The 14094-nt window shown below is 47.1% G+C and overlaps 1 protein-coding gene across 1 annotated transcript; it reads right to left on the bottom strand.

The window, feature by feature from the left end:
- Positions 1-2080: 2080 nt before the first annotated feature.
- On the bottom strand, positions 2081-4856 carry MSC (musculin). The gene is made up of 2 exons (XM_056331767.1): positions 4110-4856; positions 2081-3361 (listed from the first exon to the last, which is right to left on the bottom strand). Exons 1-2 carry the CDS (start codon positions 4830-4832, stop codon positions 3275-3277), a joined length of 810 nt encoding a protein of 269 aa, XP_056187742.1. The 5' UTR covers positions 4833-4856; the 3' UTR covers positions 2081-3274.
- Positions 4857-14094: the final 9238 nt, after the last annotated feature.

The raw sequence follows: 14094 nt of genomic DNA, 5'->3' as shown, positions 1-14094 counted from the left end.
GTAACAAAAATATCATCAAGCGTATACTTGCCAAATCTAATAAAAGTGTATGTATTTCTTACCTTCAATGCTTGTGGACTGTATAAATGTAGGGTAGTTTTTCATTTTAAGTCTCCCTTTCACCCAGCTCTGTAACTCATACCCAAACAAAACACTCAGACTTTAAAAATTAAATCAATTTACTCTATCAGGTTGTCAAAAACTAAATTAAAAAAAAGGACCAAAACATAGTATCTTCCTATGGAATCTGTTAATGTTTAGATAGAGCATTTTAGAATGTTTTGATCACCTCATTCATATAAAGCACTGATCTGAATTTCATCTGTTTGTGAGATTAAAAAAAGGGTTCAGCACTGTGTGCATGTATTTTTGGTGTGTTTTATAGGTGAGAAATGCCAGAATAGATGACCTACCTGGCACTCCCGTGGCAAGACAGCAGCCTTCATCTCAGGACAAACTCACAAGGGGCCTGTTCAATTGTCTGAACTTTTTTCTAATCACATTATGCCTCTCACAGAGAGAGAAGAAGAAAGGTTAATTTACATGTTTTAAATAGTATTTATGAACCCAAGGATTAAAATTAATTATTTGAAATATCAGATCCTTGTTAGAGAAATCCGAACGTACCTAATTGCCACACTAATACATGTATCAATGTATAGAGGTATTTAAAAAAAGAATTGAGTTTTATACAATATTACCTATATAAAAGCTGTAATTTTCTCTCCAGATATTGATCTGAAATGTCACTTTGGCCATTGTGTACTTCCACTCTAAGACTACTGATAATCTGTTGGGGCACCATCATCATATGGATGTGTCTGTTACAGTAACAAATACAGTAAGTGCATTCATTATTTTATGAAGAAAGTATTTGTATATATTATGTAGCCACAAGAAAAAAAAAAAAAGAGAGCATGTAGTATGGTGCGTGGACGAAAGCAATGCTATGTTTTTCTTCATGTCACATTCCTCACCCTTAATTTTGACCTACTGTATTCACATAATATAACCACTTCATATTCGGGAATTTACCCTTAACATTTTTTTCCATCATTTCATGTGGACCTTTCTGTACTGTTTAAAGTTCTCCATGCTTTCCTTGCTTTTCCAATCTCCTAGAGTCGTTAAGCAATTACAGCTGGGATCAAGGCCAAAACCAGCTATGTATCACAACTGAGATTATCTCAAGTGGCACCTTAGTTAAATTGCTGAATAACTTTTCTCTAGGGTTCAGATAAACATTGGCTGTGTTTTCTTATACCTTATGCCTTCCTAAAGGTCCTTCCTTTTTGATTTACTGTTTATATTCTTTTCTTTTTATAAAGCTTCCTGGAGAAGGTCAGTTAAGAGTCCCACCTCAGTTACATAACTACAAATTAGGATAGCTCCTTTCCTTCACGGCCTTTCTCTGCATAAAACCGTAAGATATGTTATGGTCTCTGTACAGCTTGTCCTCAAATCACTGAAAGTAAAAATTTCAGCAGATCCTGGGCTGAGACTTCATTTTATATTGCAGTGGCTCTGGACTATTTTACACTTCAGAAGAAAAGCAATTTTCTGAAGTTCATCTACTTGAAAGATACTACCAATAGTCATTCTTGGGCTTCTATGCAGTATTTCAAAACAGAAATCCATGATGTAGGATGACCTGACAAGAAACCAGGTTAAAATGGTTCTTGTTAAGCAAATGTTTCTTCCTCTTGGTGCCCTACATGAGGAAGAGGAGGCTTTTCCTTCTCTAAATCAACCCAGTCTTCTCCCTTACTGTGAGTTAACTGCTGGTAACATACTTTGAGACAAAAAAATATCTTATCTCAGGTGTTTTAATCTTAAAATAGGAAAAGTCTGCTCCCAACTAGGAAAACTCAGCTGATTTTCCCACTGCATAAATATAAGTGAAAGCAAAACTGACTACAGATAGAAATGCAAAATGACAAAGAACAGCAAAAGGAGCTATTACACTATCTTTTGTACTATGAGGCAGAACAAATTACTGACATCCATTTCTTAATCTACTTTTATTTATTTTCCTGATTCATAGAGGAGGTTATGACAGTGAATTCTATAAATTATGTTAAAATGTGGTTTCCCCTGCTGATTGATACAGTACTGAACTCCACATGAATCACCTGGGGTGAAAGTGTTCTTATCTGACTCTGTCTGGAGATGTATCTGCTTTCAAGAGATGAGGAAGATAACTGTTTACAAAAGCAGGTTTCAAGAACATGTATTACAAAGATGTTTCTATACTGATGGAGCCACACACTGTCACAGTACCAGTAAGTAATTGTAACCAAGTTTTTAATGTAATTTATAAAAAAATAGAGTTATTTACATTTGCAACTTATTTGATGGCATCTTCTTTTATTACAGTATTTGAATCAGTGAAGAAATGTCACTAGAACTCATTTGAGGGTAAACTTGACAACAGTAAGCATGACAGTACAGGAAAAATGTTTAAAACATTGTGAATTCTCATTATTTTGCAGCATCACACAAACTCATTCCTTACGGCACATGCACCCTGGCCATATGGTAAGCAGAACTCCCTTCCAGGTTAAGGCACAGAAGCTCTGCCACATTTTTAGGGACAGTTCCACATTCTTACATGTGGCACTTCAAGGCAAAACCAAAGGAATTAGTTTAATTCTAATGGACAGTAGCCTAAATACAGAATGTAGCCATTTACACATTTTTTAAGAAAACCCTGATTAAAAAGACAAAAAAAAAAAGTATGACTATACTTATTGCATAGTTGCAGTAAACCAGATCCATGAATATGAAAGCCATCAAAATATATTATAAATCTATCTGAGTTTCAAAGCTACTCTAAAATACTGCTTTGCTTTAGAATACAAATAACACTGTTTGGGGTTAGTTTGTAGAGTTGTATTTTGGTCCATGCAGTTAATTCTATATCATTATATCCCTCTTCCGTTAGTTAAAAGCCTCAGAACAACAGGTCCTCAGACAGTGGTAAGAATGATGAAGCCAAAGAAGGGCCTATCCAAATCTCAGACTTCAGCTGCTGCAGTCAGTTCATAAAACCTCTTAACTTCAACCGCCTCCCATCTTTACTGCTTTAAATAAACTGCCCTTAGAACTCTAAGGGAAAAGAGTGACAGGGGACGTGGATTTAACACTGTTGGAGATGGGGGGTTGTCCCCATCTTCTAGTCTCAAGCTGATAAATCACAGCTCTTAAAAATATCCAGCCCATAAAAAAAAAAAAAAGTCAAGAACATAAAAAAACCCACCCCAATTTACTTTGACTATGCGGTAGTTCCACATAATCTGCTGGCAGTAGAAACTTCTTTGGTGTCAGAGTCAGGTCTTCCTGAAACCACAAATGGCCAAGTCTGCAAGCAAGAAAAGGTATTTCATATTATAAAGAAAGTTTACCCTGCTATGAAACTGGAGCTTTATTACTGATAGATGTCTTAACTCTGGTTCAGTTGCAAACACGTCATCGTGTTTTAGTCCCTGCGGGAAGCACAGAGCTGAGTTCCACTAACAAATATTTTCATTACGTTTTTCAGTGTAATTAAAGGCTCCACAATAGGCCTGCAATGGTCAGCGGCAAATCGTTCTCATCAAATATGCAACATCTATCTTGCTTTACAACTGTTTGTATTATTTTATAGATACAAAGCATACAAACTACTCAAAAACAAGCACTCTGCGCTACATAAGTAACTTTTTTACCCCTGCGGCAAGCATCGGGCGTTCAGTTTTGTACCGACGACCTAACGACGGCTCGCTTGCGCTCCAAGCCCGCCCGCAGAGCCAACTGCTCCTTCTTCGGACACCAGGCTTGCCTAATGCCCGAGGAATTTACTTCTTTAGGGTCCCGCACGCCGGCTCCCCAGCCCAGACACACCCGCCACCACGGCAGGCCGAAGCCGCCTCTCGGGTCGCCCCCGGAGAGAGGATTTACTGGGGATTTACGAAGCGGCCAGGGCCGCCCCGCGGCCGTCGTGAGGGCGGGCACGGCTGGAGCGCCGCCAGCCCCGCCGGTGCGGTGCGCCGGGGCTCCCCTGTGACCCCCGCCGGCACCCCTCGCCGCGCATCCCGAAGGCGCCGGGGCCGCGCCGCGCCGCACCGTACCAGGTTGACGGGGTGGACGTAGCCGTTCTCGTAGCGGTCCTCCTGCAGGAGCTGCCGGAGGTGGGCGATGTAGCTGGACGCCAGGCGCAGCGTGTCCAGCTTGGAGAGCTTGGTGTCGGGTGGCACCCAGGGCAGGCTCGTCTTCAGCCGGGAGAACGCTTTGCTCAGCACCCGCATCCGCGCCCGCTCCCGCGCGTTGGCCGCGTTGCGCTGGGACTGCTTGCCCTCGGGCGGCGGCCCCCGCGGCCCCGGCACCGCCTTCTTGCCCCCGGGGCCGCCGCCCCGCGCCCGCTTCCTCTTGCAGCCGCTGCCCGCCGGTCCCGTCGCGCAGCTGCCCTCGCCGTCCTCCTCCTCCTCCTCCTCTTCCTCCTCCTCCTCCTCCTCCGCCGCCGAAGAGTTGTCCCCCGAGGGGTAGAGCTCGCCGCGGGGCTGGCGCTTGGCCGGCGGCGGCGGGTAGTCCAGCTGCAGCGCCCGCAGGTCCATCTCGGGCAGCTCCTCCGCCTCGCTCCCGGAGCCCGTGGACATGGTCCCGGGAGGGAGGCCGGGAGGCGGGCAGCGGGGCAGGCGGGAGGGGGCGGACGGCCGAGGCGCGCCGGCGAGTCGGCCCAGCGCGGGGCGGCCCCGCCGCGGAGAGTCCGTGCCGGCGCGGAGGCGCGGGGGGGCGCGCGGGGGGGATGCGCCCCTTGACAGCGCTATATATCGGGTGTCCGCGGCGCAAACCATCTGCCGGGCGAAGGGGCGGGGTGGGGGCGCGGAGGAGGGGGTCGGACCCGGCTGAGCCCCGCGCCGGGGGCGGTACCTCTCCGCGCTGCCCGGCGCAGCGCTGCGCCCTGGCCCGCGGCCCGCGGCGGGGCTGGCGCGGCGGGGCTGGCGCGGCGGGGCTGGCGCGGCGGGGCGCGGAGCCAGGCCCACAGACCCGCGTGGGGGCGGGCACGCGGGGATGTCTGCAGGTGTTTGTGTGCTCCTGGGAATAACGCCGCCGGGCGAACGAGCGCTTTCCCTCCGGGACAGATCCCTCTCCCCGCCCCGGAGGACGGAAAATACCCGCGGGGCGGATCCCGCAAGTGCTTTCGCGGGGAGGGGGCAGCGCTCCCCGGCCCTAAGGCGGCAGCGGCTGGGCTAAGGCTCGGCGCCCCCCGGGGCTCTGCCCCCAGCCCACCTGGGTGCGCTCTCCCCGTTGGCTTTCCTTCGGGGTCGGCGGATTTTTCCACGGCGCCCAGCCCCGCTCCCCGCAGCCGAGCGGGGCGGCAGGACGGGGCCACACCAGGGTGCGGGTCAGGCCCGCGCCCGCCGGGGTCTTCCCCCCGCTGCGGGTGTGCGGACCCGGTGCCGCTCCGCCGGGGCGGGCGGGGGCAGCAGGAGACGCGGCGCTCGGGGTGGGGGGTGCGATGTGTGGGGAGAGGTGCGAAAAGCCTCTGGAAACGCGCGGGTTGTGGTCTGGCGGTGCCAGTAAGCTGGGGTGAAGCTACAGACAGTAGCGAGTGCTTCTCCTTCCTCAGAGCAATTAATTAAAAGCCCGTTAACTGGGCTGCGTACAGCCCTGGATCACAAAGCGAATTAAATGAGACAGCTTTTCCAGGCATTCACGTTTTTGGTTTTTTGTGTTTGGTTTGTTTTTGGTGTTTTTTTTTTTGTTTTTCTTTTTTTTTTTAATTAATAAAAGCCGCGGTACGCCTTTCAGAGAGTCCACGGGAGAGTGGGGGAACCAGCATCCACTGGAAATGCTGATATGCAAGTTCAACAGGGGTAAAAATAAATAAATGAATAAATACAAATCGACCGACAACTTGTATCCCTCCCATCCCTCAAAATATCCTTCCTTTCCAAGATGAATAACTGGCTTTTCGTTCCTCACTGGCCTTCACGGCCCTGCCTGGATACCGTTAAACAGAATAAAAATTCAGTTCGCAGAAAGGAATCTAATGACTACAACAGGTGGAAAGATCTCGTCCCGCAGGTTTTGCTCCTGGTTTTTTCCCTTCCATTTCCCTCCCGGCCGAGTGGAACCTTCCCGGCTGCTGCCGCACAACTTTCCTGGCACCGCCGGCCGCCTTTTCGCCCAGCGCTTTGCACTTCACTCCCCGCCAAGCCTGTGGTCTTCCTGAGGGCTGCTTGACGCTGTGCAAACCTCGGCTTCACCCGCTGGGGCTAGAACCACATCAGAGCCGGGTTTGGCAGCAACCCTTCCAAGTGAAACTTGACATTTCTTGAACCACCGAAACAGGCAGCGGATCTTGCAACTGGATCTCTTGAACTTGGTTTGACACTACGATGCGCTGGCTGGTCCCACTCGCTGCACGGTGAAAGGGCAGCGCGCCGGACTTTGGGGTTGCTCTGCCTTCCCAATTAGCCTACATTATCCGTACAAACACATATATATATATATATATCTGTAAAGATACTGCAGGGGAAGAGATATAGGTTTACTTTTTCCCCCCCATCTGGGTTGTTTATACAGGTGCGGGCTGAACGCTTTCGCTCCTAAAGATTAATGGGGAAAAGTGCTGAATTTCTTTAAACAAAGACGAAAACGGTACCCAGTCTTAAAAGCCACAATGGCAAATCTCACCTTTCGCGCCTACCTCTGCCTTGGCGGATTAAAGGCGACGCATAACGGATACTTCGCCTCATTTTATGGAGGGATTGGGGGCCGGGGGAATAGCTAAATTCTCAGGTCGTCTTTGCCTGCATCTTGGTTAGGAAAGAAAATGGGAAATGCAACAGAGTCTATCAGGAGCGAACCTCAGGGGTTACTTCGGATATACACACAACGAAACCGAGCAGACCTGTCTCCTCTCACATCTATCAAATCGCTGATTTCTGCGACCCTGACAAAGATATCATTTTCAGGATAAAGTCTTTGATGGGGCTAGGGCATTACATCATGCTTCCATTTGTCACGACTGACCCTTTATGCTGTGTGCTGAGTAGGAAAAATGTCCTTGGCATTTTACGCCCGTTATCAGGTGCAGTCCCTTTCCCTTTTCTCCGTTAGAAGGTAAACCCACCATCCGATCTATGCCCAGACTCCGAGCCAGCATCCTCCCCTGTGTCAGGGTCCATCCCCGCACACTGTGTGCGGTGCCGGGGCAGCCTGGGTCTGCAAATCCTAGCGTGTGTGGAGAGGGAAAGGAGCATCAGCTAAAACAGCTCCTGCGTGGGAAGAAGCTACAGAGAGGGCCTTCCTTCCCCAGGGAGCACTGCCTCTGCCTCCACTGTGGGCCCCGAGGCCACAAAAAGCAGCTTTTCTCTGCCGAGTGAAGATCTCTGATCTGGGGAGGCGGGCTGGGGCAGAGTGTTTTTTCTCACAATTTTGCAGAATAAATTTAACCAACCAACCCAAGGAAAGAGGAGTCCACGAAAACCAGATTTCTTCCTTATCTTTGCAGCACATCAGGGTGTTTCGTGCTGCACCTGAGGACCGGCGAGGGCACGGCATCCCCGCGGGCGGAGGACAGGGCATCCCCGCGGCGGGTGCAGGGCAGAGCTTCCCCGCCGCGGGCGGAGAGCGGAGCATCCCGGCGGCGGGTGGAGGGCAGAGCATCCCCTCGCAGGCCGGGCTGCGCCGGGCCCGGGAGCCGCAGCACCCGCGTCAAAGCGCGGCGCTGGCAACTCGACAGGGATTTGGGATGAGGCAGAGGGGGTATAACCCTTTTTGTTTTCTTCCTAAAGTTTCGCAATATATTATAGTAAAAAAACCCCAACAAACCCAAAACAAAACCAAACCAAAAGAGAAACAAATATCCAGAGGCTAGGTCTGTAAAACGCAGGTTATCTACGAGGATGGGAGGGGGTAGTGCTAAAAGCCCCATGGCTTTCGCATTCATCCTCTGGGGTGTCGGCAGCGACAAAGCAGGGTGGAGGAGGAAGATGATGTGTTCTCGATAAAGTGCTTCAAATAAGGCTTTTCTTTGGTATTTGTCCTTTCCTCGAACTCAGCAGGATTACTGAGTTACTTCTCTCCGACCTAAAGTTCGCTTACACTTTTTCGGAAAGACCTCAGTGTAAAAAGGGAGGGTTTTGGTGTTTTGTTTTGCTTTGTTTTGTTTTTGTTTGTTTGCTTGGTTTGGTTTAGTTTGGTTTGGTTTTTTTTCTTTCCATTTTCTCGCAGTGCTAAGAAAGGCAGGATGTCTGAAGGGGAGGAGGACAGCGTCTGGCAAACGTCTCAGCCTTGGTCTCTCCACAAGCGTCTACAACGCTCACCCAGGCGGCGTGAAAGGCATGCAGGGCTTCTGCCACCGAGGGATGCTAGACATTGCTGGTCCTGTGGGAGAAGCAGGTGGATGAATTATAACCCTTGTTAAATGCCACCTAGAGCAAATACGCCTCTGCGTGGCTCAGACGCCCCCCCGGTAAAGGCACCTAGTGAAGGCAGAAGCGTGCGGTGTTCCTCATTGCCCCGTCAGTCCTGCCCTCCCCGCTAAAAACGCCTGTACGAGGACCGCTGCTTGCTCCAGCCCGTGCCGTGGGTGCCCTGTCCCTAGCCGGAGGTCTGGCACGGGTCGAGGCACCACTAAAGGGTGCCCTTCCTAGCGACACACTTCCTAAGGTGACAGCGCTGTGGTGCCCATGTCCCGGTCCCCTGGCAGCCACCTATTTGGGGATGCTCCGTGTGAGGTAGCCCAGCTCCCCTGGGACTGGGGGGTGTCCTGAAAGCATCGCGGGGGAGCGCAGGAATGGCCAGCCCGAGCAGTTACTGGAAACGAGTGTGTGTCTATGGGTAACCTGGAGGGGGGCTTGCCAGAAAGGTGGCTTTCTACAATATAAGAAAATTAAAAACTGCTCAATGGGTCAAGCCATGTCAGATAAAGCAAACAGGGGATAAATGAACCCCTGGAAGTAAAAAAAGAAAAGAAGTATGTACTAGAATTTATTTGGCCAGCGAGTGAGAACCTTCCCATCAAAGGACGTGCTCGATGATTCACTTGGTGAAGGGACTACAAACAAGGGGTTAAAACCGTCCCTGCCCCCGGCCCCCGGGACCAGTCCGCGGGTCCGGGGCTGCCCCGCTCCGCCACCCGGGACCTGCGGGGGGGTCCCCCGGCGCGGGGCCGGCGGCGCGATCGCTGCCCCCGGGGGCGGCTCGTCGGGGCTGTCCCCGGCCCGGCGGAGGAGACCCTCGGCTCCAGCGGGGAAGGGCACCCGCTCCGCCGGGGGGTGCTGGGCACCGAGCGGGGGGCGAGCTGTCGGGGGTGCTCTGCGGGCGGCCGCCGGGCTGGTTATGCTGCCTGGATGTGGGGAGAGTTCATGCTCCTTGCTTAGCAGCTCTGCGCATAAGCGGGGGAGATGCTTCTATAATAATAATAATAATAATAATAATAATAATAATAATAACAACAACAACAACAACAACAACAACAACAACAACAACAACCAAAAATCCCCAGGTTTGTCCTTCGAGCCGCTCGTTTCCCCAAAGAGGATCCCGCCCAGCAGCACACGGCGAGAATATCTTCCCCAAGGGAAGGAATCGCTCCCGGTTATTTACTCCTTCTCCCCGACATAACCTCAACGAGACATTATCAGCTGTAAAGGATCGCTCTTTTACCCGGAGTCCGGCCAGCAGTGAGCTTCGCTCAGGTATCCCCAACTTTCAGCAGGGTTTCCCCTGTGGAATAGCCAGGCAAACTCTCTAAATACCTCCTGGCGCCAGAAGAAAGTTCTCATGTAATAGATACCCGCTGGTGTGAGAACACGGATTCCGCTCACTTTGTCAATCAGCCCGGGTGGGGGGGTTTGAGGACGGGGAGACGGGGATTTCTTTTAATTAAAAAAAAGGAGAAAATTAATTAAAATAAGAGAAAAGTATTATTCACTAATTCTGTTTTTTGAATGATGCCTGGACATGAGCTGTTGGTCTAAAAGGACCAGACTTAATGGTGCTGTTTAAAGCGCAGTTTATTTCTTCTCTTGGAGTAAATTAGCTGGAATAACAAGCAAATATCAGGCAAGAGGAAATACTGTGTTAGTCTCCTCCTTGTGTTTCACTCTAAGAGGGAAGCCCACTAGAGCAAGACGGAAGAGATGGGGAGAGATAACACCACTACAGCACTTCATTATACCCGAACGCTCCAGCACACTTGCTCACTTTGGCTGGGCTACAGCAGAGCAGACGGACGAGTGCAACTTCCCTAGGAACCACTAGTGAAATCAACTGGGGCTCTCAGATGCGGGCACACAGCCGGTGAGACAGCTTCGTGGTCAGCGGGGGGAAAATCACTGCCCAGAGCTGTCCAGGGTCAAAGAAACCTCCGGCACTCTGGCATCGTCTCACTACCTACATTGAGGGAAGGCTGCAAAGGGCATGCAACACATGCAGACTGCAGTCACAGCAACCTCACGTTCAGTTGTCTGGTGAAATTATTCCTCATTTTCCTGTAGGGAACAGATTTTCTATGGAGACACATAGGCAGCCTCCTGAACATCAGACAGGTCAGCATCTTGCAAAGCTTTACCTCAATAGCGCTTAGTCTCTACCAAGTGCAGCCTGTGTCGGAATAGATACACTTTCTCTTGTAAGAGAGAGCATTGCTCTGGCTCTGCTCTGTTCCTTTTCACAGAATATTGGGTATCTGGGTGTAATACTCACTTTTCCAGCTATTTGAATTGGTAGACCTATAATGCAGCTAGATTTTAAATTGATAAAGTGACAAGTGGCCACTTCCCCCCCTACTGGGTTAATTCTGGATATGAGACGTATGACACGACATGGTTCTGACAATGATTTTTAGAAGTAATAGACACGGTTCTTCTTGCATGCGATCTTGACATATATAGATAGGTCTGTATTTAAACGGGAAGAGCTTGAAGTGTTAGATTAAGAATTCAGCTATGATGTTTTAACACCAGTTCTCCCACTTTCTGATTGCTTGTGTCTGCATCCTACGTAATATTAAACCAGAAATTTTGTTCTTTTTACAGTACTTCTAAAAAGTGCTCCTACATCTGAAAACACTTCATTACTGTAGTAGTGCTTTAAAGTTTAAGTAGCTAAAATGTTCATCTGCAAGGCTGCTTCCTGCCATGATCTTACAGTATTCTCTTTGCAGATACTTCTTGATGGCTGAAGTTGAATTCTTTTGCAAGTTATTTTCTGTGGTCTGTTTTCCTTTTTTGTTTTGTGATTGTGGCCATATTCATGTACATGGATTTTTTTAATTTTATTTTTTTTCCCTAGTGCTTAGGACAATGAATAAGACCTCAAAAAGACAAAAGACAATGGATGTCTGGAGCCATACATTACGAACAGCAGTGAAATAAGCTTTTGTAGACATAGCTGCCATATTCACAACTCAAATGGTGAACTTTTAGAGAGGGGTTCTGTCTTTCATTCCTATATTCAGGACCAAAGTTCATTTTTAGAAAAAGCTATTCAGGTTTCAGATGACGGTGATCAGACTTATAGGAGACATTGCCCAGATGACTTAATCCTGCAGAATATCTCTATTAACAGAATATCAACTCTAAACCAATGACACTGGGAACTGGAGATCTCTTTCTACCCTCCAAAGATGTTTAAACTTTGCCTTTTTTCTTTGATCGTTTATTGTTCATAGTAGGCCCAGGTGAGGTCAGACTTTTGTCCTTTACCTTTCCTTTACCATTTGAATTATGTTAGTAGCTACTTATCAAGAGCAAACCACCATCACAGAAGACACTTTTCTTTCTTCCTTTCATGGTAGATTTCTGTGAGTCAGCGCTTGGAAAATAAAAGCCATCTGGATTTATCTACTTTTTACTAAACAAAATGGCTATTCTGTCAATACTAGCATTCTTGGCAAGGATGAAACCATTCTGTTAAAGGAAATCTGTACACATCATACAAGAACCTTTTTAGAATTATTCCTTAAAATTAAACAGTGCAGTTAATGTAATCGTGCAAAATGGGAGGCATACCTTGTAGTTTGCATGGATGCCTGTGAAAAGAAAAATGACATTACTGAGCAAGTTCATCAACTAGCATAAACAATTACAAAGCCATCAACTGATCTGACACAGTGATGCAAGTTGAAAATCTGATTCACATCTAGGTCTTTTCCTGTGACTGCTGGGTTAAAATAGGAAATCTGGCACAAAAAGAGTGCTTGACTAAGGACCTCTTGATGCAACTGAAAATTTACACTGGTGGACTCTACAGTCCCTCTGAGAGTGAGACTACCACGGTCCTCTCTCAAGGATGTATGTCTATGTGAAACCTGAGTTTAAGGACACTTAGAAATTCTCTCACAGGAGTACCTAGCATAACTTAGATAGTTATGTGTGCATTAAATAACATCTCTTTAGAAACAAGCACAGAATGAGATACGTGTTCTATGGGTAAGTAAACTTCTCATAATTGATCTTATTATTCTTTCACTGGGGAAAAAAAGACAAAGATTACTTCAGAAAACACCCAGGGCCTTTTCAAAAGTGGTGTTGTCCACTTTGAGATGGAATTGGATCTTCATAGTAGGTACTGCAAAATTCCTTTAAGTTCTAATTACCGCATTTTTGCTTCTCACTAGCTGGCCATTTCTGAGGAGAGATTATCAAGAACCAATACAATGGTTTTCTGGCCTTATTATCCAATCTTGTATGCACTTGCAGTGGGATACTGCGCTTTAAGACATGACTGTTGATTTGTTCACCTTAATTGGCTTAAAAAGTGCAAATGCATCCTGCTCATAATTGATAGTTAAAGTACATTTTACTTGTTGACTTACCTTACAAGGTTGACTTACCTTGACTATTATTACTTGCAGTTCTCCTCTTACATCTTCCTTAGGCTGCAATTGTGCTGCCTCACCACAAGGCAGCTGGCTCGACATTGCACTGCCCATGAGAGGTCAGGATCCCATGGTGCCATGATGTAATGGATGCCAAAAAGAGTAAGCTGCTGTTCTGTTTTAATGAATCAGGATCATATTTTATGTTACAATGTCAAATGGAGAACATTGCCTTAGATGCTGCTAGTGCTCTGCTGCAAGTAGAGCAAGGTGACAAGGGGCAGGACAATAGTGATGATGTGATTGACAAGGCAGGAGTTAGTGCAAGCCACTCAACTGGAAATAAGGCTTCCAGCAGATTGTTATGATTGTTTTGGAAAGTGTTAATTCTTTTTGGTCTATGTACATGTAGACTGAATGCATACATCTATTCTATTCAAACAAAGCAATGAAGCAGTCACCAGAAATTAAACTAACTGGTTGTATAGGATGAAATGTAGCTGATGTATCTATTCAAGAGCATGATGCTCTCTTCTCATTTGTACATTCATTGCCTCAGATTTCAAAGCAAAATCAGCAACGTAACACTTCCTTTACAATTAAATTACAAGAGCTTTGCAAGAAGTTACTCACATACTAGAACAAATATATGTTTATCTTTGTATTTTTCTTAAAGTCTCTGGAACTGCTGAACACACACTTTTCAACAGACACTCCTAATATAACCTGATCCAAATTATGAGGTTGTCTGAAATGGATTAATTTCCCACTTTAACCTAATACCAGTGGAGAGACAGCAAATTGTTTGCCCCGTCCCAATCCAAGGTTTAGAAATCTCAGGGATCTGAGGTTCCACACACGCTGACCATTAAGTCTAACAACTTAATTAACAGCTTTAACTGCATCTGGAGATAAATCAAAGAAGATGAGAAGATTCTTTAATTTATGGACATCAATGTAAGTTTCTTTTTTTTTTTCATTTTGGCATAAAAGTGTTACTAACAAATCTTACATTCAAGTAAACTTTGAACAGAAGACAGGAATGAGATCTGTTAAGCATTTGCCCTCTGCTTCTTAAAATTAAGTTATGCTATCCAACCTACCACCTTCAAGAAGCTGTCCTCTGACAAGTCTGCTTTTATTATGTTCTGGTTTAAGGTCTCTAAAGCAAAATGATTAAGATAGTTTGGACCTGAGATAAACACATTAATCTTCGTAATATTGGCTGAATAAGGAAAGGTGAACTGGTGAGCTGATACTCTTTCCCACAAAACCAGAAA

The sequence above is a fragment of the Falco biarmicus genome, chromosome 3 (assembly GCF_023638135.1).
Source record: "Falco biarmicus isolate bFalBia1 chromosome 3, bFalBia1.pri, whole genome shotgun sequence".
NCBI classification, from domain to species: Eukaryota; Metazoa; Chordata; class Aves; order Falconiformes; family Falconidae; genus Falco; species Falco biarmicus.
This window is presented reverse-complemented; position numbering and strand designations above follow the sequence as displayed.